We start from the raw sequence: 26,990 nt of genomic DNA, 5'->3' as shown, positions 1-26,990 counted from the left end.
GTACTCCAGCAAGAATCAGTCCAACATTCATGGAGGAAACTTATGAAAGGAGAAATTAAACAGAGAGGAAATACTAAAGCCTGAGAAAGTAGCCCTGGAGCACCTTGTCACAAACACGGTTGTTGTTGTTTTTGTGTGTATGCTGTGCCTGATATATACAGTGGTGCCCCGCAAGACGAATGCCTCGCAGGACGAAAAACTCGCTAGACGAAAGGGTTTTTCATTTTTCGAGGTGCTTCGCAAGACGAATTTCCCTATGGGCTTGCTTCGCAAGACGAAAACGTCTTGCGAGTTCTTTCCCTCCCCCCCCCTTTTCTAAGCCGCTAATAGCCGCTAAGCCGCTAATAGCCATGCTTCGCAAGACGAAAAAACCGCAAGACGAAGAGACTTGTGGAACGAATTAATTTCGTCTTGCGAGGCACCACTGTATTTGCAGTTTTCACTTTGCAAACATAGGCTGATTATCCAGATTTAGTCATACTCGGAGTAAGCCCATTGATTTCAAGAGGCCTACTCCAAGTATAAGTAAAATTGGGTATTGCTAACAAATGGCTCCCCTCCCCCAATACTTTCATGTTCTTTAATCATGGGTTCCTTTTGGGAAATGCCTGGGTGGGGAAATGATAATTGATTCCAGAGAAGTTTTATCACCATCTCAAAACCGATGAGATTCAATCGAACAATAAGAAATGACTAGCAAAACAACTGCTGTTCCTTACAATTCCCCAGTGATAGCATTCCTCACAGCTGCTACAACAGAAGAACCAACGTAAGATTGGCAGGGGAGTGGGGTGGAAAGAGCAACATATGGATTTGTAAAATAAGTTAGGGTTGCCATGCATTCAGAATTTCCCGGACATAGCCGGGATTCGGCTGCTGGAAATTGTCTGGGCGGAAATTGCTAAAAACGCCCAGGAAAATCCGGCTGTATGGCAACACATGTCGTCAGTGTCGTTTTGGGTGATGTTCCTTAAAAATAGCTCCAAAACTTTGTTTTTTGAGATTTTGCCAAAAGAAAGTTCAACATCTCTTGTGTCCAGATTTTCAGTTTTTGAAACATGGCAACCCTAAATAAGTGAATGCATGCAGGGAATGTACATCACACATCTGCACAGTGTAAATGCCTACATTTGCTTCCAATGCAATTCAGGCTTCTTATTTAACCTTTGGAAGAGGCACCGGTAGATATGCACACTGTAAAATGTGCCTCAAAGCAACAATAAATCCTTTAACTAAGATCCTGGCATGATTCATATTATCTGCTGCAACTCTTTTGACTGTACAATTCACATTTTGCATGAAGGTAACTGCCAAACAGGCACGTAAGTTGACAAGCAACGAGGAACAGTACTTGCAGTCTCTGCCGTCGGAAATTTTTCATCTTAGGATAGGTTGCTCAGGGTGGCAAACAAACTCTACAACTTTGAACTCAAGAGTTAAAATGACGTCAGAGGTCATCTTGTCCACGCTGCTGCTGATACAGGAAACTCACTACTATTGCATCATTATTAGATATGGGCTTGTTTGTTTTTAACTGAACTTTTTTAGTATAATAAAATGGGTTCTTAAATGTTTTCAACATATATTCTCAAAGCAGAATTCTCAGCAGTCCCATCCAATGTGGCCAATGCTCAGGGATGATGGGAATTGTAAGTTCAGCCAGAGACACCGGTTCCTCAGACTTGTTTAGGAAGAGTAACAAAGGAGAATTCTGTGCCATTTCCCTGCAGCTGAAAAGCAACCCCTCCTTGAGAGAAAAGGAACGGGTAACAAACAATACGCTCCTATAAACACGAGAGTTTGCGAATCATGCAAAAATCAAGTAATTTACCCCTCAGCAATTCAATAAAGATGTAATTTAGGGTCCTGACTTTTTTTTAATCCTCATCCCTGGGTCCCCCTCATTCAGCTCTGGCCCAAGACATTTCGCCGCTTGAGGCAAAGCAAAAAATGGTTCCCCTCACTGCCTTCCCCTCAGCTGCCTGAGGTGACTGGAGAAGGCCTGGGAAAGATCCAAGGCAGTGAGGGAGAAAAAAGGAGGCCAGGGAGGAGCAGAAGGCATCAAGTTTCTTGAGGGCCTGGATCTGTTCCCCCTCCCAGCAGTACTCAGCCTGCTGCCTGAGGCGACTGCCTCACCAAGGTCAATGGCTGGGCCGGGCCAGGCTTGCCCTCAGTCTCTATACCTCTGCTCTGTCCTTTCAATATTTATTCATACCACCTCTCTTCCAAGGGGAGAGTTAGACCAGATGTTGGACTACAAATCCCATCATCCTTAACCTTCAGCCATGCTGGCTGGGGCTGATGGGAGTTGGAGGACAACATAGTCTTGAGGGCGCCATGTTAGCTATCCCCCCAGGTTATGGCCAACCATAGCCGTATATGCTTAGCGCTGAAGTAAATTCAGAATATGGCCAGTTCAGGCCCTGTTGTTGCGTCTGAGGAGATTCCTGCTCATTCTGCTGAGTGAGGCCCAAATCACCACACAATCACCACTCCAAACCATCACTAAAACTAGCAGCCACAAAAAGGAAGAGGGTGGAATCCAGACGGCAACTGGGAAACAGAGCAAGGGGAAGTTGCAACACGACTTGCAAATAACCGAGGATCTCTTCTCGATTAATTAACATCGTATTTCCCTCTCCCTTTCGCCCGATTTATTCTTCTCAAACTCTTGTCATTTCAATCTGACTCCGTTTCCACCGTACAGAGAACACAATTCTTCAGTGTTCCTGTGCTACATCGTTTTGGACATAATGCTCCTTGTCTTGAGAGCTAACAGTAAACCTTTGCACAATATTCCAGAAGGAGGACCCTGCTCATCTCTTGAGCATTTGTAAGGATGCGGGAACCGCAACATTTGAGAATACTTCCCGATCTGTTTTCAAAAGCGGGTGGAGTGGGAACAGCAAAAGCGACTGGGGATCTTGTCAAATAAATCACACAAAATACAGAAAACAGAGTATTTGTACGCATGCCAGGGAAGAGGAGGGAAATGTTGAACTTTAAATTTATACATAAAGGAAACTGAAAGCCGTTCAATAGCCATTTGGCTCTGAAGCAGTTGCTAACATTAGCTCATGATAGGCACAGGAAGGAGGTAATAGCCAGCATCACATACTTGAGCAGAGCACTGTGGGAATTTTATAAGCGCCTCTTCTCTTCCGTGTTTCTTTAAAAAAAAACAACACACCGAACACCCCCCCACCAAAATTCAAGAGATTTAAGTGGCTTGTACTAAACAGAGAAAATCCAATCAAATCAAGCATGAGGAAGTTGAAACTGAGACAGTGATGCTCTTTTATAGCAAGCTGGCAAAGTTGCTTGCAGAAGCCATTTCCAAGTGGTTTGCAGCTCACTCTAAGGCACAGCTGCGGAGATATGGAAGTTTGATTTGATTCATGCCTGCTTAGAAACATAGAACTGTAGACTTGCAAGGGACCCCCAGGGTCATCTAATCCAGCCCCCTGAAAGCCCCCTGAAAGGGGGAAACATCCCTGGAAGTTCTAGCTGTGGGGGGGGGGCATTCTCTCTCTCACACACCACCCTCTCTCTCTCATACATCAAAACATCACTTGATATGACACTTATCAAACGCAAATGCAGAAATCAGCTGTAGTTAAAGCACTATCAAAACCCTTTCCCAAAACAGAGCCAGGGGGTGGAGGAGCTAGCCAGGTTTGGGTTTTTTTGCCCCAAGCGAAGTCTCCAGAGGGGTGCAACTGAGGCTTGCAACATATGCAAATGCGCATGTGTGTGTGTGTGTGCCAAACTGGGTCTTTGCCCCAGGGGAAATAAAGCCTAGTTTCATCCCTGTCCAGACACCCACAGCTGCCTTAGGTGAAAAGAGAACTCTCAAGCTGCTACAGAAAGCAGAGATGTCAAGGGAACATCAGCATGAGCCTCTGGATCGTTCACAGTCGTGGGTTCAAATCCCACTTTGGAAAATGAAGATTCCAGCACTGCAGGGGGCTGGAATAGATGAACCTCGTGGGTCCCTTCCGATTCTATGGCTGGAAGGGATTTGATTCCTTTAAAAAAAAAAAAAAAAAGGGTTAACGCGGGTTCTGAAACTGAGTCTACTTTATGAGCCACATCTGCTTACCGACGCCCCTCCTCCGCTCCCGGCGCCCGGGGGACGTTTCTAACTTAGGCAGGGGCTGCGGAGGGAGCGGCGGCCTGTGGGTCGCCCCGATGGAGACGTTCGCCCCTCTTTTACACCCCGCTTGCCAAAAAGCAAACAAACCACAAACCCTGCTCTGCTAAGCGGCGGCTCCTTCAGCCAGATGAGCTCTGCAGCAACCCCGGCTCGCCTGGAGCAACAGGGGCGAGGACCGGGAGGTCGGCCCGGGATCTGCAGCAGAAATTTGGGGAGGGGGTGGCAGAGGGAGAACCCCAGACTGGAGGCACCTCTCCCTTCTCCTGGTTTAGTTTTTGTTCTTGGGGTGGGAAGATGGGAGGAGCCGCCTCCCCAGCAAAAGTAACTGACCGATGCTCACATCCACACAAGTCAACACCCCCTCCACAAAACAATCATAATCATCACCGTTATTGTTAATTTTTTTTTTTAAAGAAAAGTGTGAAGGATACCAACCTAAACTTCTACTCGCGCTCTCCTCTCCCCCGGAGCCATTCAGAGATTGCCAATTGCCCAGAGCCCCTCCAAGAGAGAGAGGGGGGGCGGAAAAAAGCCCCTCCGCTGATCCAGATGTTTATGGAAAGGCAGCGGCGCGAGCGGAGGGGGAGGCGAAGAGGAGGAGGAAGAGGAAGAAGAAGGCGGCGAGACAGATCCAGAGAGCAGCCCCGCCGCCCAGAAGCCGCTCCCCCCTCCGAGATCCGTCCTCCTCCTCCTCCCCGGGTACAGCAGATCTGGGGTCAACCCAGGAAAAGAGAAATGGGGGCGGGGCAAGAGGGGGGGAAGGATCTACTCCCCCCTCTTGCGGAGATCTGCTCAGATCCTGTGCAAACTGCGAACTCTTACATCCGCGGGTGGTGGCTGCCTCCCTGCCTGGGTGGGTAAACTTAAGGCTCGCCGTTGCGCAGGCGGGACCTTTCAGCCTGGGGTGGGGGGCAACCTATTTTTAGAGCCCTCCAGCAGGATCTCGTGGTTTTTTTGTGTACGCAAAGCAGGAGGAGGAAAAAAAGAAGGGGTTCTTCTGGGCTGGTCCTGTATTAGAGGACCGCCCCCCCCATGCACTCCCTAGACACGCACACCGCCTCTTCTCAATTGCATTATGGATTGTTTACTTTTACGCATGGGTTCAACTCCCTGCAATGGTTCTCCCCCCACCAGTGAGCATGCGCGCGACCTGCAGGCATGCCCAGTATCCACCAGAAGCGCCCCCTGCCCGAAGCTGCTGCCCTTAGCCTGCCCTTTACACGCAGCGCCGAGACAGGCAGATCTCCCTCAGTCCGGATAGTGGAGGTGCAAAGGGCAGGCCAGGCCCGAAGGACAAAAAAAGGCAGCGGCAAAATGTGCTGTCTTGCTGATCTAGAATGCAAAGAGGATTTATCAAAGGGTAGTTGGGAAACAAGCCCCGCCCGGTGCTGTTAGGCGTGACAGCCAAATATTTTTATTTTCCGAATGTAATTTAAACGGGCTGTCGCTGCCTGTAATAATAATAATAATAATAATTTATTATTTGTACCCTGCCCATCTGGCTGGGTTTCCCCAGCCACTCTGGGCGGCTTTCAACAGAGATGAGAAATACACTAAAATGTCACATATTAAAAACTTCCCTGAACAGGGCTGCCTTCAGATGTCTTCTGAATGTCAGGTAGTTTTTTATCGCTTTGACATCTGATGGGAGGGCATTCCACAGGGCGGGCGCCACTACCGAGAAGGCCCTCTGCCTGGTTCCCTGTAACTTGGCTTCTCGCAGTGAGGGAACCGCCAGAAGGCCCTCGGAGCTGGACCTCAGTGTCCGGGCAGAACGATGGGGGAGGAGACGCTCCTTCAGATATACTGGACCGAGGCCATTTAGGGCTTTAAAGGTCAGCACCAACACTTTGAATTGTGCTCGGAAACGTACTGGGAGCCAATGTAGGTCTTTCAAGACCGGTGTTATATGGTCTCGGCGGCCGCTCCCAGTCACCAGTCTAGCTGCATTCTGGATTAGTTGTAGTTTCCGGGTCACCTTCAAAGGTAGCCCCACGTAGAGTGCATTGCAGTAGTCCAAGCGGGAGATAACCAGAGCATGTACCACTCTGGCGAGACAGTCTGCAGGCAGATAGGGTCTTAGCATACGTACCAGATGGAGCTGCCCTGGATACAGATTTGACCTGTGCCTCCATGGACAGCTGTGAGTCCAAAATGACTCCCAGGCTGCACACCTGGTCCTTCAGGGGCACAGTTACCCCATTCAGGACCAGGGAATCCTCCACACCTGCCCGCCTCCTGTCCCCCAAAAACAGTACTTCTGTCTTGTCAGGATTCAACCTCAATCTGTTAGCCGCCATCCATCCTCCAACCGCCTCCAGGCACTCACACAGGACCTTCCCCGCCTTCACTGGTTCTGATTTAAAAGAGAGGTAGAGCTGGGTATCATCTGCATACTGATGAACACCCAGCCCAAACCTCCTGATGATCTCTCCCAGAGGCTGCATGTAAATGTTGAAAAGCATGGGGGAGAGGACAGAACCCTGAGGCACCCCACAAGTGAGAGCCCAGGGGTCTGAACACTCATCCCCCACCACCACTTTCTGAACACGGCCCAGGAGGAAGGAGCGGAACCACTGTATGACAGTGCCCCCAGCTCCCAGCCCCTCTAGACGGTCCAGAAGGATGTTATGGTCGATGGTGTCAAAGGCCGCTGAGAGATCCAGCAGAACTAGGAAACAGCTCTCACCTTTGTCCCTAGCCCGCCGGAGATCATCAACCAGTGCGACCAAGGCAGTTTCAGTCCCATGATGAGGCCTGAATCCCGTGTGCTGCTGGGCAAGAGGCTAGTTAAAACAAGATGAACATGGAATTACGTCTTCAGCAAACCCCCTCTGATCAAATCTGCCAAGACGTTCAGATGCATTTAATATCATAAAATCATTATTTTATTTATTGAATTTATATACCGCCCTATACCCCGGGGGTCTCAGGGTGGTTCACAGAATAAAATCAAGATATAAAAAAAAATAGGATTCAGGGCCGTCTTTACCTGGGGGTGCAATGCAGCAAATTCTGGGGGGCGCCAAATCCATCGCTCTGTTACACCATAGCATCAAATATTTTTTAAATTTTAATTATTTTATTTTATTTCAATACCGCCCTATACCTGAAGGTCTCAAGAAAATAAGAGCTCAGTAAAAGTTAACTTGGGATTAAGTAAAAGTTAACTAAATTTGGGGGCGCTGAGCGTATTTTTGCACCCCGGCAGGGGATATTCCAAAGACGGCCCGGATAGGATTCAAATTCTCAGCTATTTAATCCTAACAAAATGCACATTTGTTTGTCACTTTATATCAGATCTATCCAAATAGATAACTTCTATCAATAGTGCTGCGTATTTTCTTTGGGCAGAGTCCTGGTGACTAGAACAGCTGCAGGAATTTAACTGGCATGAAGATGACGCAATGCTAGGAAGTGTCACCTGCGCAGTGTTGAGTTCTCCCCAACCAAACCACCTCGCAGCTGCTAAAGGCTCAGGATCTCTGCCAGGGGGGGAAATAAAGGGTGGCAGTGGTTTCGGACCAGCTGTTCTCTGAATCTGACAAAGGGGCTGGTCATTTCTAAGGGAAAGTTTGTTCTCATTATTTCCGGTCAAGTCTTTCAGCTGCAGTTCCTCCCCCACTCCAACATATCACACCCTTATGGTCCACATTAGCTAATCTGGAAAAATTCTCTAGTTGAGTGGACATGTTGCCCAGGATATGAATGCAAATATAAATAAATTCATACCCTAGGCAAAATATCCACTCCAAACGGCTTACAATACCTCAAACAAAGATCAGTAACAACACTATCAAACCATGAAGCAAAAATACACAGTGGTACCTCGGGTTACATTCGCTTCAGGTTACATACGCTTCAGGTTACAGACGCGGCTAACCCAGAAATAATGCTTCAGGTTAGGAACTTTGCTTCAGGATGAGAACAGAAATCGTACTCCGGCGGTAGTGGGAGGCCCCATTAGCTAAAGTGGTGCTTCAGGTTAAGGACAGTTTCAGGTTAAGAACAGACCTCCGGAACGAATTAAATACTTAACCTGAGGTACCACTGTAATGTTGGTTTAAAAAACACACGACCCAATATGGCTAGAGGAAAGCAGAGGAAAAATAACTTTTTTTAAAAAAATGCCCACCAAAAATACAGTAGCAATAAAATCCTGGTAGTTCCCTCACTGCGAGAATTGAGGTTACAAGGAACTAGGCAGAGCAGAGGGCCTTCTCGGTAGTGGCGCCCGCCTTGTGAAACACCCTCCCATCAGATGTCAAGGAAATAAACAACTATCTTACTTTTAGGAGACATCTGAAGGCAACCCTGTTTAGGGAAGTTTTTAATGTTTGGTGTTTTTAATATTCTGTTGGGAGCTGCCCAGAGTGGCTGGGGAAACCCAGCCAGATGGGCGGCATATAAATGATGATAATGATGATGATGATGATAATGATGATAACAATAATAATGTTAATAATAATAATAATAATATCCCTCCCATCTGGCTGGGTTGCCCCAGCCACTCTGGGCGGCTTCCAACACATATAAAAACATTTTTTAAAAAACACACCAAACATTAAAAACTTCCCTAAACAGGGCTGCTTTCAGATGCCTTCTAAAAGTTTTGTAGTTCTTTATTTCCTCGACATCTGATGGAGAGGCGTTCCACAGGTGGGGCGCCACTGCCAATACAACTAGTGGCATATCAATAATGACTACGGTTTGGATTATACGCCGTTCTATAGGAAATTGCTAGGGAGAGAGTTCTGCCTTTGAACACCATGACAGCCTTGGCATCTCCTCCGATTCGTATGGTTCTCTGAATTCGCCAAGGCCTCAATTTCTATGTTTCAGGTATCCATCAAGTCTATGAGCAATTACACAGTATACATACTGTATTTACCCCCCCCCCTCCTCCTCTGGCAATACACCTTGTGTCCCTCCTTTTGTAGACTGGATTTTAAAGCCATTGACTTAGAAGTGCATTGCATTTCTTTCAGGGCAGTTTGACTCGTGCGAAGGTGCTTTTCCCCTACGTTCCCACAATATCCAAACGAGGTGCTTTGCTTTGAAACGCTCCCACCAGTGTCCATTGACCTCCCAAGAGTTTATTGTCCTTGCCTTGCCTCTAATGGCCTCGATTACATCTATCTGGGGAAGGGCGGTGGGGGGAGAGAACAGTGGTGCTCTGGGGACACAGATGCCACAGGCAAAGGGGCAGGCAGAAGAAAAAGAGCCCCATTAAACAGTAGGGGAGAGATGTTTTTGCTTCTCTGCTTTCTCAAGTTGCAGGATGTGCAGAGGTGTGGAAAGGTCAATTACTTCTTCAAATGATGCCCGCAAGCATCCCATCTTGATTCACATAAAAAATAGCATTAATAGGCAGGCTGTACAACTTTCCGGGTGTTTCTCCCCCACCCCTCTTCTCTTCAAACTTTGTTCTGTTTTGGTTTTTGCTCTAAATCCTCCTTCCTTCCTTCCTTCCTTCCTTCCTTCCTTCCTTCCTTCCTTTCTTGGCTTTGGGGAAAAATCCATCTTGTGCCATTGTACAAGTTCTTAGGATAGGGCTTGCTTACTGCTGCTGTCTCAGGCTCAATGTCACAAAACAGGACATTGCATAGCAGGGAAGTTTCATGCGCATTGTGGCGCAAACATTTAGTTGGGGTGCACTGGGACCCAGGCATAGCTGTCAACAGTCCCTTATTTGACGGGAAACTCCCTTATCCCAGCGCCGTGTCCCGCTGCTGTCCCGGATTGATGATGTCCCTTAAATTTCCCGGGTTTCATGCTCACCCGGCTCAGGAGGGAAGCAGCGGCTCGGGGTCCTGCACCGAGAGAGAGAGAGAGAGAGCGCAAGCTGCCATGTCTCCGTCTCTCCCTTTTCCCCCTCAGGGGTGTGTTGTGAAAGACGGGTGGCAGCGGGCAGACAGGCAGCCCCTCTCTTGCGAGGCTTCCCGCCGCGCTGCCAGGGGAAGCCAGAGGCGGCGGCAGCGGCCTGAGGGAGGAGGAAGAGGAGGGGATGGGGAGGGACACAGAAGGGTGACTGTAGTGGTTCTAGGGGTTGCTTGTGTGTAAGCCGGTGCTTATCTCCCCAGCTGGGTGCAAACACCTGGCTGGGTTGCCAAAATGAACCTTTTCTGTCCAGACAGCCACTCACCCGTGGCTGCCTCAATCACTGGCAGAATCCGTCAGTGGGCTTAAACTTCTTCCAGCAAAGAAGCTCTTTGACGCCTAGTCTCCTCCTACTCTCTCTGCGCGAAAGCCTTCTGCGCAAGGAGGGCGTGGGCAATGGAGGACCCCTACTCTCCCCGCTGGTCCCAGGCAAGGAGTCATGGGACCGCCTCGCCGCTTCCCCCATCTGCCCCCCTTCTCCACTGGTGCTACGCTGATTCTCTTCCCCAAAAGATGGGCTGCTTCTCCCGATCCCTGGACGCTCTCTGGAATCCCTCTGGCTTTTGCTCTCTCCCTCCGGCACTGTTGGCAGTTCCCTGACAGCAGCGCTGCAACCGCCTCATGCCGGGCTCGTGGGCGGCGTGGGCAAGAGTCTCTTCCTCCCTCTCGGGTGGGGAAGGGCGGATGGAACCCATAAGCTAAGCAAAATCCCTTATTTTGGCTGCTGATCCCTTATTTTCGAGGCTGTTGGTCCCTTATTTTCAAATCTGTAAGTTGACAGCTATGGACCCAGGTCTCTAAACCATGCTCCAGGCCAGGTGTGGGGAACCTTTGGCCCTCCAGATGTTGCTGAACTGTCAGGCCCAGCAGGGCTGGTCAGGGATAACGGGAGTTGGGATTCAGCAACATGTGGAGAACCAAAGGTTCCCCACACTGTTTGGAGGGATGCATTTGACGCACTTTGTAAGAATAGGAAGTGGTAGTGATCACCCACTTAGCAGCTTTAGCTATTCTAAATTGGAAAACCACCACTAAGTATTGGAAATAAACCTTATGTGCAGTACATGGGAAGAATTATTTTATTTTATTTTGCTTTAAAGAGGGCTGGAAATTGCCTTTCAGTGCAGCTATGAGCAAGATCCTTTGACTTCCTATGCTATATTGTTTCCAATATATGGCGAACCAGAGCAGCGCACGGAAACGGCGTTTACCTTCCCGCCGGAGTGGTACCTATTTATTTACTTGCACTTTGATGTGCTTTTGAACTGCTGGGTTGGCGGGAGCTGGGACCGAACAACAGGAGCTCACCCTGTCGCGGGGATTCGAACCGTTGACCTTCTGATCGGCAAGTCCTAGGCTCTGTGGTTTAACCCACAGCGCCACCCGCGTCCCAGTAGTTTGACTTGAGATACGACAAATTCATATTTGCACACTCGGAAGCCCTGCATTATGTTGCTCAACATTTAAAGGGCAGGTGAGCTAAAAATGGGGCAACTTAATAGTTCTGCTTTTGTTTTTTAATGGTTTTGGATCGTCTGGTGCATACACAGAGATTGTTATTATTTAAATAAAGACCACCCAGTAAAATTTGGGACCATGTTTTGATGAGGTAAAAGAGTAACTGCTGAAAAATGCAACTTTTGCAAGCCACCAGCAAGGCAAACAAACCCTACTGGTGATGAAATTCATCATTACGCAATATTGCTTTGCTGTGATATTCCACCATGAGTGATGTGGTGTTGGTGTTGCTCTTCGTAATGAGGCCCAGGCCCAGGATGGATTTCTAGCACTGCAGAGAGCCGGTCTGATGGATGCTGTGAAAAGTAATATCTAACACTGTTATCCTAAGCCCTGTCTTTTTGTCTTTGCTTCTTCCTGCAACTCCTTCTTGCAGATGTGGAAACAGGAACTGCTTAGTCAGCATGAGACTTATAATGCCTCTGGGAGAGAGGAAGCCACAGCAAAGAGGACAAATATACACTTAAAGTGAACAGAACAGTGGAGCCGTTTGAAAATCCAGCCCTAACGACAGAGTGAGCACAACAGGAAATGTTTTAAAACTGTGGATCCAGCAGTTTGTGACTTGATGAAGCCCGAGATGCTAAGGCGGAATTGACGTTTGCAAGTGTTCGATTTCTCAGCAGCGAATGCCAGGAAGCCGAGACCGAATTTGTTTTACTGTGGTTCACTTCCAGGCAGAAATTAAAATAGAATTTCTGTTTCTGTGGCATTCGGTTGAAATGAAAATGTCCAATTAACATTTCTGCACTGTGGGCATAAGTCCCACTGAAATTAGGGGGTCTTACAGTGGTACCTTGGTTCTCAAACGCCTTGGTACTCAAACAACTTGGAACCCAAACACTACAAACCTGGAAATAAGTGTTCCGGTTTGCAAACTTTTTTCGGAAGCCGAACATGCTCCATTTTGAGTGCCACACTTCCGTTTTGAGTGTTATGCTGGCGATTTGAATGCCACACTTCTATTTTGAGTGTTACGCTGAGTTTTTTGCTATTTATTTTGCGTTTTTGTTTTTGCGCCTTTTTTTGTTTTGTTTTTACGACAGTGTGGAACCCAGTTCAGCTACTGATTCATTGATTGATTGTGTGACTGCAGTACCTTGTTTATTGTTTTCATTTTATGGATCAATAGTCTTGTTAGATCAGGCATAAGCAACCTCCAGCCCTCCCGATGTTTTGGCCTACAACTCCCATGATCCCTAGCTAACAGGACCACTGGTCAGGGATGATGGGAATTGTAGTCCAAAACATCTGGAGGACTGAAGGTAGCCTATGCCTGCGTTAGATAGTAAAATTCATGTTAAATTGCTGTTTTAGTGGTAGTTTTTAGAAGTCTGGAATGGATTAATACATTTTGCATTACTTTCTATGGGAAAGCGTGCCTTGGTTTTGGAACGCTTTGGTTTTGGAACAGACTTCCGGAATGGATTAAGTTTGAGAACCAAGGTACCACTGTACTTCCAAGTAAACATGTATGGGACCAGAGTTTAAATGCTTCAATCCCAATTACATTTGCTTGGGAAGGAACACTTTTTCTTTTTTTAACATTTCGACATGAACGAGTTTAATATTATGTACACATTCCCAGCTTAAAATGCAGTGGGGTCAGTCTCCCTCCGGCTGGGCTGAGGGCGGTGGGAGTATGGAGCAGGGGCTGTCCGCCATCACTCTGTATTGCGCCCCCGCCGCCGTCGCTGTCACCGCCTTCGCCATGGAGCAAGAGCAGTTGCATGCAAATGGCGATAGAGGCTTTGAGAATGTGGAACTTGGAGTCATCGGAAAAAAGAAGAAAATTCCAAGAAGGGTCATCCACTTTGCAAGTGGAGAAACCATGGAAGAATACAGCACAGATGAAGAGGAGGATGAGCAGCAGGAGAAAAAAGACCTTTTGCCTTCTGTTGATCCAGCAACACTAACTTGGGGGCCCTATTTGTGGTTTCAGATGCTAAGAGTAGCCACATCAACACTATCAGTGTGTGACTTCCTTGGTGAAAAGATTGCCTCTGTTTTGGGAATCAGTACGCCAAAATACCAGTATGCCATAGATGAATACTACAGAATGAAGAAGGAGGAAGAGGAAGAGGAGGAAGAGAATAAGATGTCAGAAGAAGCAGAAAGGAGGTTTCAAGAGCAGCAGAACCAGAGTCAAGAGGGGACTGCTGTCCATACAGCTCAGCCAGAGGCTACAACCTGTAGTACATTTGTAAATCTCAACTTTGAAACAGAAGGAGATTGTCCACTCGTTGTGGAAAGCAAACAAGATATTACTCCAGTGTCTGCTTAGAACGAGAACGCTGCATTAGTGAGGCATCTAGTCATAAGCCTGCATTTTTTATCAGAGCTTCTATATTTTATCAAGGCTTGTATTTAAAAATGAGCTTTAAAAAAAGGATTTTCAAATGTTTCATGCCAGGCAGAAAGAACCTTGGCAAGAGGTTTTTCTCCTAAGACAAGGGGGCCCCATTGATTTATAGTAGAAAAACAATTCTCAAAGTCATAAAAAGGGAGAATTACATATGCTGCCCTTGCAGACTGAGAAAACACAATTAAAGGCAAGGGTAAATAGTAAAATAATACCAATGTGCCTCCCAGTAAAATGAGCCAGATCTTCTTTCTAAGGTTGAAAGGCCAAGAGCAGTGAAAAAGGCAACTGGCTTGGCTAGAAGAAAAGAGAGCATTTTTGGAAATCTTTAAAAGCTGTTTTTACTGAGTTCCTTCCTTTTTACTTTACAAAGGCTTTATTCTTTTAAAAGGCTACCTATGATAAGTGAATGAAATATATTAGCTTAAATATATTGGCTTAAATGTAATTATGCAAAGGATTTAAGGAATGCTAGATTCTTATTTCATATGGTTGTAAGAGTTGTATTTATCCTGAAATTAAGTCAGCCACCAGCCTAGCCCCCCTGCTAGACAGAAGACGCCATCCAAGCACTCTTGATATATAGTTGTCAGGCATTTGTTTAGAAACCTTAAATGAAGGAAATCTTTCAATATTGATGTGAAACTCAAGATCCTTGACATCTGTTGAACATAAAAATGTAAGATTAAACATTTGTTTTAGAAGGCAATAGGGCAAGGAGGGCAAGAGGTGAGCTGGTAATTAAGATTCCATGTAAGATATATTATTACTTATTTGTCACATATATAGCTCTTTGTCTCCCTTATAAGGGCAAGGAAGTGGGTGTATCTTTTGTGGGTGTATCTTTTGTGATTGGTTCTACCAAACAGCCAATAGGAATTTCAACCAGGCTGATTGGACAGAGGCAGCCACAGGAGGAGCAAAGGGGGCTGGATTAAGGGAATATAAGTGCTGGCCAGGATGGCAAGAGGCCAGGCCAGAGCTTGGTAACCATATACCACTGAGCCTCTCATTTATTTGTCTGACAAATAAATTATTATTTTAATTTCTCTATTGCTGCGTTGAATATTTCATTCCAGCTAAGCGTTAACCACAAGCAGGGTGCTACATTTTATGGTGCCGTGACTCGGATAAGTGGTCTGCTGGAACGCAGCCCCTTCGCCCTACTGGGCAGGGTACAAGAGAGAGGACCACTGCTTACCCAGCGCGCACTGGTAAATTTTTCCAGGGGGAACGCAGAAGACTCGTCTGTCTGATACCCTGCTCATTGGCGGCGACGGACCGGGGGAAACAGGGAACCAACCAAGGGTAAGTGCACAAAGGGATTTTTGGCCCTCCAATTAATTGGGAGGAAGAGAAGTCTTGATCAAACTTCTGCGTCTCAGTAAGGGGAAACTGAGTACGCTAGGTGGTTGGGTACATCAGATGTTGGTCTGGTGGAGGAAAAGGGAAAATTGGGAGGTAGAGTGTGGTGAAGTATCTAGCGCATTGTATGTGTGAGAAAGTACAGAGCAATCTGTAGCTGACCTGAGTGTGGAGTGGGTAGTACTTCGGTTCCCAGTGAGGCGACTCCATCTGGGCAAGGAAACTCACGAAGTGTGTGTGCGAGTGACTGAGTGGATACTTCACAGGGCCATACAATGGGAGTTGGGGGTTCAAAGGGGGAAAATACACCTCTTGAGTGTATGTTAAATAATTTTAAGAAAGCCTTCTCAGGGGCATATGGAGTCAAAATGACGCCAGAGCGCTTGAGAACGTTATGTGAACTAGAATGGCCGAAACAAAATACTGAATGGCCATCTCAGGGAACTTTTGATATAAATTTAGTAAGCAAACTTTGGTCTAATATCGCCAAAGAAACTGGAGGGTGCCCAGAACAATTTCCATATATAGATTCCTGGCTGAGCACATTAAATAAAAATCCTCCATGGATAAGGGAATGCAAAGTCAAACGATGCAAATTATTGGCTGTAAAAGCTGAAGCTAGGAAAGGAATCTTGCCAAATAAACTCAAACCCATTTTTGAGGGACCAGAGGAAGAGGTGCTTCCACCTCCACCCTATGCTCCACATCGAAGGGAGCTTAATTCAAACACTCCGCCAGTTGTAACCCCAAGGCAAGAAAGTGGAATGAATAATGGGAGTGGAGTCACAGAGCTTGATTCCTTGATAGATTATGATAAATATCTTCAGGAGGCATTGGAGTCCTATAATAAAGCCCAAGCAGAAGTGGTTATTCCACCTGTGACTCCTAATAGACCTCCATCTACAGTCTCCTTTAGTGGAACAACTGATTGCCCACCCCAAACCCCTGTACATCCAAGTCCTAGAGAATTATTACAGAAGTTACAGGGAGACCTTAATCGGTCGGCAAACAATACAGCCAGGCGTATAAAGCTGCTAAAAGAACGCCTTGGGACAGATACCATCCCCTATGATTTGAGGCCCCTAGAGCAAAGCGAAGAGAAAGATCACGTAGTAGCCCCTCTTAGAAGAGTATTTGATGCACTTGAGGAGCCTGCGCTGGTTAATGGGCAACTCGGACCACGGCCACCTCGAACTTCGACCCTGCAATATATTCCATTCACAACTACAGATCTGATGAATTGGAAAACACACACCCTATCTTTTGCAGAAAAACCTCAGGCTATGATGGACTTGGTGACTTCAATAGTAAATACTCATAGCCCTACTTGGACAGATTGTCGCCAGCTCCTAAATACTCTTTTCACCACTGAGGAAAGGAGAGACATAATTGAAAAGGCACAGATATATTTGCGTGAGCAGGCCAGAGTGGGAAATATTTTTAATATTGACCGTCATCTCCAAGATAACTTTCCCTTGGAAGATCCTAATTGGGATCCAAACAATGGAATTCATCTGGCCAGACTTACCACCTACCGCCAGACACTTGTGCAAGGTATCCGCAGGGCATGCCAGAAGCCCACTAATATGTCTAAAGTCTCAGAAGTAGAACAGAAACCAAATGAGAGTCCAGGAGACTTTTTAGAGAGGCTGCAAGAAGCCTATCGTATATGGACTCCTTTTGACCCTGAAGCCCCTGAAAACAGCAGAATGATTACTGCTACGATCCCAAGGTTTGGATTACCTAGATGCATTGGAAGTGATAATGGGCCAGCGTTCATTGATCAAGTAGTACAAGATGTATGTCGAGTCCTACAAGTAAAATGGAGACTGCATGCAGCATATAGGCCTCAGAGTTCAGGGAAAACTGAAAGAATGAATCGGACTCTGAAAACCCAATTGGCAAAATTAACCCAGGAAACGGGATTGGGATGGGTAGATGTGTTACCCATAACACTGTTTCGTGTTCGGTGTGCACCCACAAAAAGACTTAAGTTGTCACCTTTTGAGCTCCTGTATGGGAGACCGCCCTCCTTTGTTCAGGATATTCCAGCTGACCTTAAACAAATAGGAGATCATGTGACACAGGGACAAGTGCAATCTCTCTCCCGTGTTTTTGTTTCTCTTAACAGGTGGGCCCTCGAACGCACGCCGTGCAGCATTGCCGAGCCGATTCATCAGTTCCAGGCTGGCGATAGCGTATGGGTGAAAGAGTGGAAACGCGATCCACTTGCACCTAAATGGCGTGGACCTTACACCGTCTTGCTCTCTACTCCAACAGCGGTGAAGGTAGCTGAGGTGACCCCCTGGATTCATCACTCTCGTTTGAAGAAGTCCGAAGGCAGTTGGACGTGCAAAGGTGACCCCTCTAATCCTTTAAAACTAACTCTCTCCAAAAACCCCTGTATCTAGCCCTACCGGGAACGGGCTAGGTCACGGGCAACATTTGACGACCGGCCTGCTGCAGCCACAACCTGGAAGCTGGCTGACCTGCGCACGCCTGAAGCTTGAGGAGCATCTGAACCAGCGACTGTGAACGGAAAGATTCTCTAATACAATTGATTGACTGCCCCCTTGTGGAACAATTATCAGAGATATTACTCATTGGGGATCCTCGGGATATATGTTTTGGTCTTGGTGGTACCCCATTTCTGTCACTGGGGGAATTATATTGGGGCTAATAATTATTTGCAATCACAATAAGGTAATCTTTTGTGGAATTAATGCATATACTAGACATCAACATGATTTTATTATTAATCCTGATCCCTTGGGAAGGGGAAGGGTCCTTGAATCTGACCAAATTGGCTAAATATGGATTCAGCCATGACCACAATATGTGGGTAGGTTTAGCTGAAATGGTAGCCAATGTTGCAAATAGGACCAATTGCCTTGTTTGCTCTCTTGGGCCAGATGATTCAGAGGGAGGTATGCCCTTATTACCGATACCATTAGATGCCATTGGTATGGTAAGCGAAATGCCACACCAAACAGAAATACAGAATTTCCCCGGATGGAACTCAACTAAACCATTACGAGTTATACCTGTACAAGGGGAATTCTGTGTACATAAATCATCAGATGCAGCTGATTCTCCCATGATAGGCTCTTCTCATTGTCACTATACTTGGGATTATATTAAGAATAGTCATACCTGGGCACACGGTACTACCTATCGAACTCGGAATACCTTGCCCTGTGCACCTCCTTTTATTCACGCATGGAAAGTGGTGTGGAACATAACTGTGACAGAAAAAGGCAATCTAACATACTGCACTGTGAACTCTCTACCTCTTTTGGTATTTCGCCTTCTGTACTCCACGTACCAAAAACCTCAGACCCGATGGTTGTGGTGGATATGTGGAGAATGGGCATACAAAAAGCTCCCTTCCAAATGGAGTGGGACTTGTTTCTTGGGTTGGGTATTACCACCAATGTGGATTATGCCCACTAGTTCGGCCAGGCGAACACGAAGGAATGCTGATATTTCTCATATAGCAGGAGGAAGTACCCAAAGTTGGAGCGGTACTGATGATTGGCCGCCAGAGCGCATTATAGCCTATTATGATCCTGCCTCCTGGAATCCTGGTGAGCTCATACAAGGGGCACGGGATCCTATCTATAATCTAAACAGAATAATTCGATTGCAAGCAGTAGTGGAACTTGTAACCAATGCAACGGCCCAGAGTTTGAGACTTATTGCACAACAGTTGGATGAAAGTAGAGCCGCCATTTTGCAGCTGAAAATGGGAATGGATTATGTACTTGCCAGGCAGGGAGGCCTATGTGGAGTCTTGAACTTGACAGGGAATGCCTGTTGCTTTAACATTTCAGATAATGGTGAGGCAATCCGTGTGTTGGCCACAAAGATGGAGAATATAGCACATGTCCCAGTACAAACATGGGAAGGATGGGATATGGGATGGCTCACCAATTGGTTACCTAATGTCACAGGACTCAAAGGGATACTATTGTCTTGCTTGTTTTTCTTGACAGTAGTGGTAATGGTTTTATGTATGATGCCATGTATCATTTCATGTTTTAGAAGTACAATTAGCAAGATGGTTTCAAATGAAACTCTACCTCATATCATGGCCCTATACAGAGCTTTACCTCAGGAATATGATGAAGGTCAAGCTATCAAGGACATTTGGGATGAAGGTCCTTGAGCTTGAAAGGGGGGAATGAGGCATCTAGTCATAAGCCTGCATTTTTTATCAGAGCTTCTATATTTTATCAAGGCTTGTATTTAAAAATGAGCTTAAAAAAAAGGATTTTCAAATGTTTCATGCCAGGCAGAAAGAACCTTGGCAAGAGGTTTTTCTCCTAAGACAAGGGGGCCCCATTGATTTATAGTAGAAAAACAATTCTCAAAGTCATAAAAAGGGAGAATTACATATGCTGCCCTTGCAGACTGAGAAAACACAATTAAAGGCAAGGGTAAATAGTAAAATAATACCAATGTGCCTCCCAGTAAAATGAGCCAGATCTTCTTTCTAAGGTTGAAAGGCCAAGAGCAGTGAAAAAGGCAACTGGCTTGGCTAGAAGAAAAGAGAGCATTTTTGGAAATCTTTAAAAGCTGTTTTTACTGAGTTCCTTCCTTTTTACTTTACAAAGGCTTTATTCTTTTAAAAGGCTACCTATGATAAGTGAATGAAATATATTAGCTTAAATATATTGGCTTAAATGTAATTATGCAAAGGATTTAAGGAATGCTAGATTCTTATTTCATATGGTTGTAAGAGTTGTATTTATCCTGAAATTAAGTCAGCCACCAGCCTAGCCCCCCTGCTAGACAGAAGACGCCATCCAAGCACTCTTGATATATAGTTGTCAGGCATTTGTTTAGAAACCTTAAATGAAGGAAATCTTTCAATATTGATGTGAAACTCAAGATCCTTGACATCTGTTGAACATAAAAATGTAAGATTAAACATTTGTTTTAGAAGGCAATAGGGCAAGGAGGGCAAGAGGTGAGCTGGTAATTAAGATTCCATGTAAGATATATTATTACTTATTTGTCACATATATAGCTCTTTGTCTCCCTTATAAGGGCAAGGAAGTGGGTGTATCTTTTGTGGGTGTATCTTTTGTGATTGGTTCTACCAAACAGCCAATAGGAATTTCAACCAGGCTGATTGGACAGAGGCAGCCACAGGAGGAGCAAAGGGGGCTGGATTAAGGGAATATAAGTGCTGGCCAGGATGGCAAGAGGCCAGGCCAGAGCTTGGTAACCATATACCACTGAGCCTCTCATTTATTTGTCTGACAAATAAATTATTATTTTAATTTCTCTATTGCTGCGTTGAATATTTCATTCCAGCTAAGCGTTAACCACAAGCAGGGTGCTACATTTTAATTCTTTGCGTAGCATCCAACGGTGTCTGGTTGTCACTAGAACAGATTTCTGGTCATGCAGTAGGGTTTCTCCAGCCTCCCCTCTCCTCTGCGCTCCTGAAATCTGCTTTGAATGGCTTTAGTGGGGAGGAAAGGCAGGAGAGGCCCTGCTGCTTGAGCAGAGGTCTGCTTGTGTGACATTGGTTATCACACCCCGTTTCTTAATTGTCAAATGTTTGTAGGCTCTGTTATGCATGTTCAGTGGAATGTAACTTATTTCAAAGTATGGTCAGAGATACTTAACGTCTCTTCAGCCAACATCTGTCTAATAAAGGCTAAGACATTTTGCTTAACCTATTAAGATTATGAAATGCAAATAACTGGTCCTGTGATCTATCTATGCAGAACAAGTGAAATGTCTTTCCTGAACATCTGGTGCCTTGTTGACAGTTGTGGACTGATCACTGTGCTTTTTTTATTTTAAGGTCATTTTGCATTTATAATGTTACTTACTGAAACCTAGGTGAAAGTTTAGACTAATGGCAACTAATTCACAAGGCATCTTTGTGACTTAGTTTAATTTATTGTCACTGTTGTGTGCGTGTGTGTGTCCAGTCATATAGTTTAAAATAAGGTGACTTTGTTTAATGCCTGTATAAAAGAACTTGTCTGAAAACTCTGTCTCATAAAGGACTGTCCTCTTAAGGGGTCCCTAAAGCATGTTCTCATTGCTTAGTTGGAAGAGTAAGAGTAATATACAGAATAAGTTCACATTGTAATCTCTGACTTTATTATGTGTGTTGGGAAGGGTAGTCTGGATAGGAGATGGTATGCTGATAAAATGATGGCTCTAAATTTTGGGTGTAGTAAAAAACAAAAGTAGTGAGGTATGCTAAATTAATTATTTTGCATACCCTTGCAGTGTTTTTTTCATTCTGAGTTAAACAGACACTGTTTCAGTGACAGAACTTGATTTTTATATTTAAAATATTTGAAAATAAGTTTGAGAACTGCCTACTGCATGTCAACAAGGGTAGGTTTTCTATCTAGAAAGGATCTTGTCAGCACCCTGACCAAGGACTACTGACAATTTAACTTATATAACGAACCTTTTTTGTGAGGACAATCCACACTAATTCTCACAAAATTCTGCAGCACAAAACTTTGCAGATATAGGACAGGATCCAGATGTCTGTGGATATGTGGCACAAAGAGATGCATGCAGAAAGCAGTACACCATGCAAAACAAACAAAACCTTTTTCGGATGTTGTTACACACTTTAATAGCTTCTTCCACTGTCTTGAGTCACTTTCTTAAAAGCTTGCTGTGCACCTGTATAAAATAGCCAGGAGTCAGGAAGAAACTGTGGACTAAAAATTCATGTATTATGGAAATAGGAAAAGTGTCACAGCAGTAGCCAGAAAAACTGCAGAGATATAGAACCACCTCATGGATCATGCCCTTTCCTTTACTGTCGGTATCAGGCATGTGGAAAGGAGGAAGTGTTTAAGTCTTGTCTGCCACACTATTCTTTTTTTATGGGAAGCTCTTCTTGAGAATGTTAGAACAGCTTTAACTAAACGGCACATCACAACTTTCTGGTGTTGTTGTTTTTTTAAAAAAATCTTAAAGGGAACATCCATTTTGATTTAAGAATCATTGATTCCAAATGCCAGTTGTAAACTATGTGAAGCCTATATTAAGCATCTATTCAGGGCATCACAGTACGTTATTAAGCCTTTTGAGTGCCCAGCTGTATAATTACTTTTTGCCAAAAATGTTATTGCTTTATATAATAGGAAGGGCTTATTGTCATGAGGTTCTTCTATCATTGTGCCTTACCTTTACTATTTCTTTCAGTATAAGCAAATGGTATGAAAGTGGGTACTTTTTCTTGTAAATGCATTAAATTTTATATTTAATATAATTTAAAAAAAAAATGCAGTGGGGTCATTTTCATTAGCAGGTCACTGTACGCATCAGTAGGATTAGATGTGTTTCCTTGTCTCCTGCTGTCTGTCCAGACTGGAGGGGGGGGGGGAGTCAGGGATGTTGTTATAGGGCATATGTTTTCCAATCGGATCAAAGCTGGTTTGCGGGGAAATGCATTAAAATGCAGCGTTTCTCAAGAAACTACAGGATAGGTGTGGATTGTAGCTAACATCGTGTGTCCAAGGCTTGAGAAACCAGTGGTGGGGAAATTAACATGTTTAACTAGAGAAAAATCATTACTGACATTTATTACAGAGTGGAAACTTCTTACGGACATTTTGCATGAAAGAGAAAAATGAACTGGCAATATCTGGATTTGAAGATGGAAAAAATATTGGCTTATAGAAAATAGAACAACTGGTTGTTAACGAGTGAATACCTCATTTAGCTGCAGGACAGAGAACCTGAAGTCTTTAAAAACTTTTTTCATTGTCTTTTTTTATCTTTTCTTTTCTTCTTTTCCATTCTCTCCTCCATTCCATTTTAGGTTAGATTTCAGAAGCATTTCTTTATTTCAGTGTACATATTATAAAAAGGTACTTATCTTTGGATAAGTATCAATAAGTATAGATTTTCTTTAAATAAAACAGTGGTGTGAGTGCACTGGGTGTAGAATAAATGGCAGTGTGCACACAGCCTAAGAATAGGATGCAAATGATTTGAGATCTTCTTTCTCAGCAAGTCTGAAATCCTAAGTTCTCTTAGAAGTCCCACTGAACTCAGCAAATCTCACTTCTTAGTAAACATAACATAGGACCGAACTGCACACATGCACTGGAAGAAAGCAATCCACAGTCCCCGGCTGATGCAAATTATTTGCCTCCCTTGACTGTCAAAGATCAAGATTGCAACCCAGAAACCAGAGACCATCAGTTGAGACTCTCTCCAGCCGCAGACTGGTGTCCCACATGATAATAATGAACTCATTATCTGAGCGTGGATCCTTATTTAGCAAAAATGAACCATCCAACACAAGAGGGAAGCATCATCAGACTCAGGGGAAATCCCAAGGTTTACAGAAGTGGATTTTTTTAAAGGGGGGAAAGAACCCCTAAGGTAGTGAGGTCCAGCACCAAGGGCCTTCTGGCGGTTCCCTCGCTACGAGAAGCCAAGTTACAGGGAACCAGGCAGAGGGACTTCTCGGTAGTGGCACCCGCCCTGTGGAATGCCCTCCCATCAGATGTCACAGAGAAAAATAACTACCAAACTTTTAGAAGACATCTGAAGGCAGCCCTGTTTAGGGAAGCTTTTAATGTTTAATAGGTTATTGTGTTTTAGTGTTCTGTTGGAAGCCGCCCAGAGTGGCTGGGGAAACCCAGCCAGATGGGCGGGGTATAAATAAAAAAATATTATTATTATTATTATTATTATTATTATTAGAGGATTGATGAATAAGGGTGAATGGGGTTCTCTCCCACCAACCTGTCAGTTGTTACCCATCTGCCTGTCTTCTCACTTACACCAGAAATTGTGCGATCTGTCAGATTCCTCCTGAATCTGTGACATGTAGAACTCAGCAGGGAGGAAGGGGATGGGGACAACTAGAATTAGTTGGCTCTGGCTTTCAGCTGTGGCGCCACCTGCTGTTAGCCTCCCTGCTTTCCACCCTACTCCTAATGGGCATCAGCCACCAGTGCCCTAAGAGAGAGAGGATCCAGCAAACCCCCCAATGAGGACTTTTCAGTGGCCAGGGAATGGTGATTGTTGGAGTGAGCAGGGGTGAGTGGAATAGGATGAGGGAGGGATGTAACTGAGTGCTCTGAAAGAAGGCATGGCTAGCTTTCTCCCTGAACAGGAACACTGTACATTGCAGTGCCTTGTCGAATGTCCCACTTGTGCAAGAGATTTCTCAGGCAGTTCCTACCTTGCTTACAGTTTGGACTCTTCCTAGGACTGGAGAACCTCTGTCCCTGCTCACCACAGCATGCAATCCTTCCTGAAGCACCAGACACCTCTGGGCCATAGCTGTTAACTTACAGATTTGAAAATAAGGGACCAGCAGCCTCAAAAATAAGGGATCAGCAGCCAAAATAAGGGATTTTCCAAACACAGGTATGTTCGACTTCTGAGCCCCTCCGAGCCAAAGGCAGAAAGCCCAGCCTGCAGCCAAATGAAGCCTCAAGCGGTGGTTCCCACAGCGCAGCAACCCGGCAAAGGGGATGCAGCAAGGAAAACCACTGTCACCTCTCCGCTGGGAAGCGCTGAGCAAAGGCGAGTCCCCAGGCAACGTGGCTGATTTGATCGGCACAAGGCATGCAAGCGCCACCCCCCCAGTCATTCTTAGACTCCTTATTGGGTGAGCAACGCAGCCAAGCAACACAGTTGGAGCCTCCCTCCTCCCTGGCCGGCAGGGAGGGAAGGAGAGGAGCTGCTTCCTTTGAAACCCAGGAAATTTAAGGGACATCATCAATAAGGGACAGCAGCGGGACGCGGCGCTGGGATAAGGGACTTTCCTGCCAAATAAGGGACAGTTGACAGCTATGCTCTGGGCATTGATGAAGGTGGAAATTTCTTTTGTACTGAGAGCTTCCTTGAGCAGAGCACACACAAGACAGAAACCATTTTTATGCCAGTTTTTTTTCAGGTAGGAATGTGAGTACTGTATAGGTGGGGGAAGATGCTATTTGAAAAAGGCGGCTCTGCTTCTCTGCCACGACTTTTTAAGGATATGTGTCAGTGGCTCTTTGCAACAGCTACAGCGAGCATCTGTGTTCCAAAATGGGCAATAAAGTTTTGACAAAGGAGAAATATTTTTTTAAAAGGCCTTGATGTTGATATAGGAAAGGCCGAACAAATAAATACATAACTGAATTTATTTATTCTCTCCTGTAGCATGGCAGGATTGTGTTCACAGGCTAGATAGGTATCTTATTATCTTCCATGGTAACTTAAAACATAAAATAGAGGGGGCGAGGAATATATAGCAGAGCTGTCAACTTTTCCCATTTCTTGCGAGGAATCCTGTTCGGAATAAGGGAATTTCCCCTTTAAAAAAGGGAAAATTGACAGCTATGATATATAGACTGAAGGCATGAACCACATTTCCCTTCACCATGAAGAGGAAGAAGTCATTTTGGTTCTGACAAGTTTCCCCAGCTGGATAAATGGGTCTTTAACACAAATGTCCACTTGCTAGGGTTTTAGTCTTGTTTAGAATGCAGGGGCAAAACTGGGCTATATTCCACCCAGGTCAAAGACCCAGTTTGGTGCGCGCGCGCGCGCGCACACACACACACACACACACACACATGCCCATTTGTGTACACACACAGAGGCCAGGAGTCTCAGTGGCGCTCCTCTGGAGGCTTCACCAGGGGCAAAAAAACACAACATGGCTAGCCCCCCCCCCCCCAATAGCTACGGCACTATAAAATGAATATTGTGGTGGGGTCAGGGTTGTGTGTGAGGTCAGCTAGGCTAAAAGATAATGGCTAGCCTGAGGTCACCCAGCTGAGATTTGAACCCTGGTCTTCCAGGTTCTAGGCCCAAACTCTAACCACTAGGCCACACTGGCTCTTTGTGATCACCGTGGTGATACACTGTCTATGAAGGCAGCAGAAGTATGTGAATTCCAACCTATAGCTAAACAGCTTTCTTTCTTTGTCAATTAGTTCAAAACCTTGTTCTGGAATAGGAGTTGGCTAACTTTCCACCATGCCACTGACTTTGCTGCTCCCATTGTAACCGTGTCCATTATAGAAAATCTGTGTTAAAGGGTACACCTGCAGAAATACTGTATTTCCACCACAGGAGGGAGCCTGTGACTCACAAATTCGACTGCAACCAGCATTTGCTTGAAGCAGGGGAGGGGGTGAACATTTTTTGGGTTGGGTAAAAATTAAAATCTGAAACATTTAAATTCTTATTTTATACAGTGCCCTAAACTGGGTGCTTGCATGCTCTCAGCACACATTCTCCAAAATTCTAGTGAGAACAACAAATAGTCAGATGAGCAAGTCCCATAGAATTCAATGGTGCTTACTTCTGAATAGACCCACATAGGATTGCACAGGATATAACAGGTTTTTTCCCATTTGGCTTTAGGGCATGCATGTGAAATTGCTACATTTAGAATTGCAGTCAATTGGCCTGCTTATCTCATATCTGAGCATGTGTACAGGAGACATCTAAGTACTCCTTTGGCTGCTAGCTTTATCCCTGACTGTGAGAATAATGCTAAGAGGATCAAGCGAATTGTGAGTATTGCTGGCAACTGAAAAAATAAATCCCAAAGCAGAACTGAGATTGGGGTGGTGGTTCTTAAAAAGAAAGAAAGAAAAGAAAATGAAGTATGTTACAGAATTACATTTAATAAAAAGTAAGTGCTCAGAAGGGGCTTCTGAATATTTCTGAGTAAACATGGTTTTGAGAGGCCTGCAA

General features: G+C 45.1%; 2 protein-coding genes and 1 long non-coding RNA gene across 4 annotated transcripts in view; 2 read left to right on the top strand and 1 right to left on the bottom strand.

Annotated features, from left to right (window-relative positions):
• WIPF1 (WAS/WASL interacting protein family member 1) overlaps nt 1-5,426 on the bottom strand; it is a 59,574-nt gene extending 54,148 nt beyond the window's left edge. The window contains exon 1 of one of the 2 annotated variants that reach the window (XM_083710523.1): nt 4,592-5,426. The gene's annotated coding sequence lies outside the window, so the exon portion shown is untranslated. The remainder of the gene's footprint in view (nt 1-4,591) is intronic. The other variant, XM_083710528.1, reaches the window with a different exon arrangement.
• LOC310833255 overlaps nt 1-26,990 on the top strand; it is a 199,036-nt gene that overhangs the window by 15,782 nt on the left and 156,264 nt on the right. The gene's annotated exons all lie outside the window — the stretch shown is intronic.
• On the top strand, nt 13,167-13,840 carry LOC310832815 (protein FAM177A1-like). The gene has a single exon (XM_083714979.1). The coding sequence runs from the start codon at nt 13,197-13,199 to the stop codon at nt 13,836-13,838; it is 642 nt and encodes a 213-aa protein (XP_083571105.1). The 5' UTR covers nt 13,167-13,196; the 3' UTR covers nt 13,839-13,840.

Source organism: Podarcis gaigeae (genome assembly GCF_964106915.1).
Source record: "Podarcis gaigeae genome assembly, chromosome: 1".
Lineage (NCBI taxonomy): Eukaryota > Metazoa > Chordata > Lepidosauria > Squamata > Lacertidae > Podarcis > Podarcis gaigeae.
The sequence above is the reverse complement of the archived record's forward strand: the minus strand, read 5'-3'. Positions and strand labels throughout refer to the sequence as shown.

What these genes read in the sequence shown, in the direction of transcription:
- LOC310832815 (XM_083714979.1), top strand. Translation starts at nt 13,197, where the DNA reads ATGGAGCAGGGGCTGTCCGCCATCACTCTGTATTGCGCCCCCGCCGCC.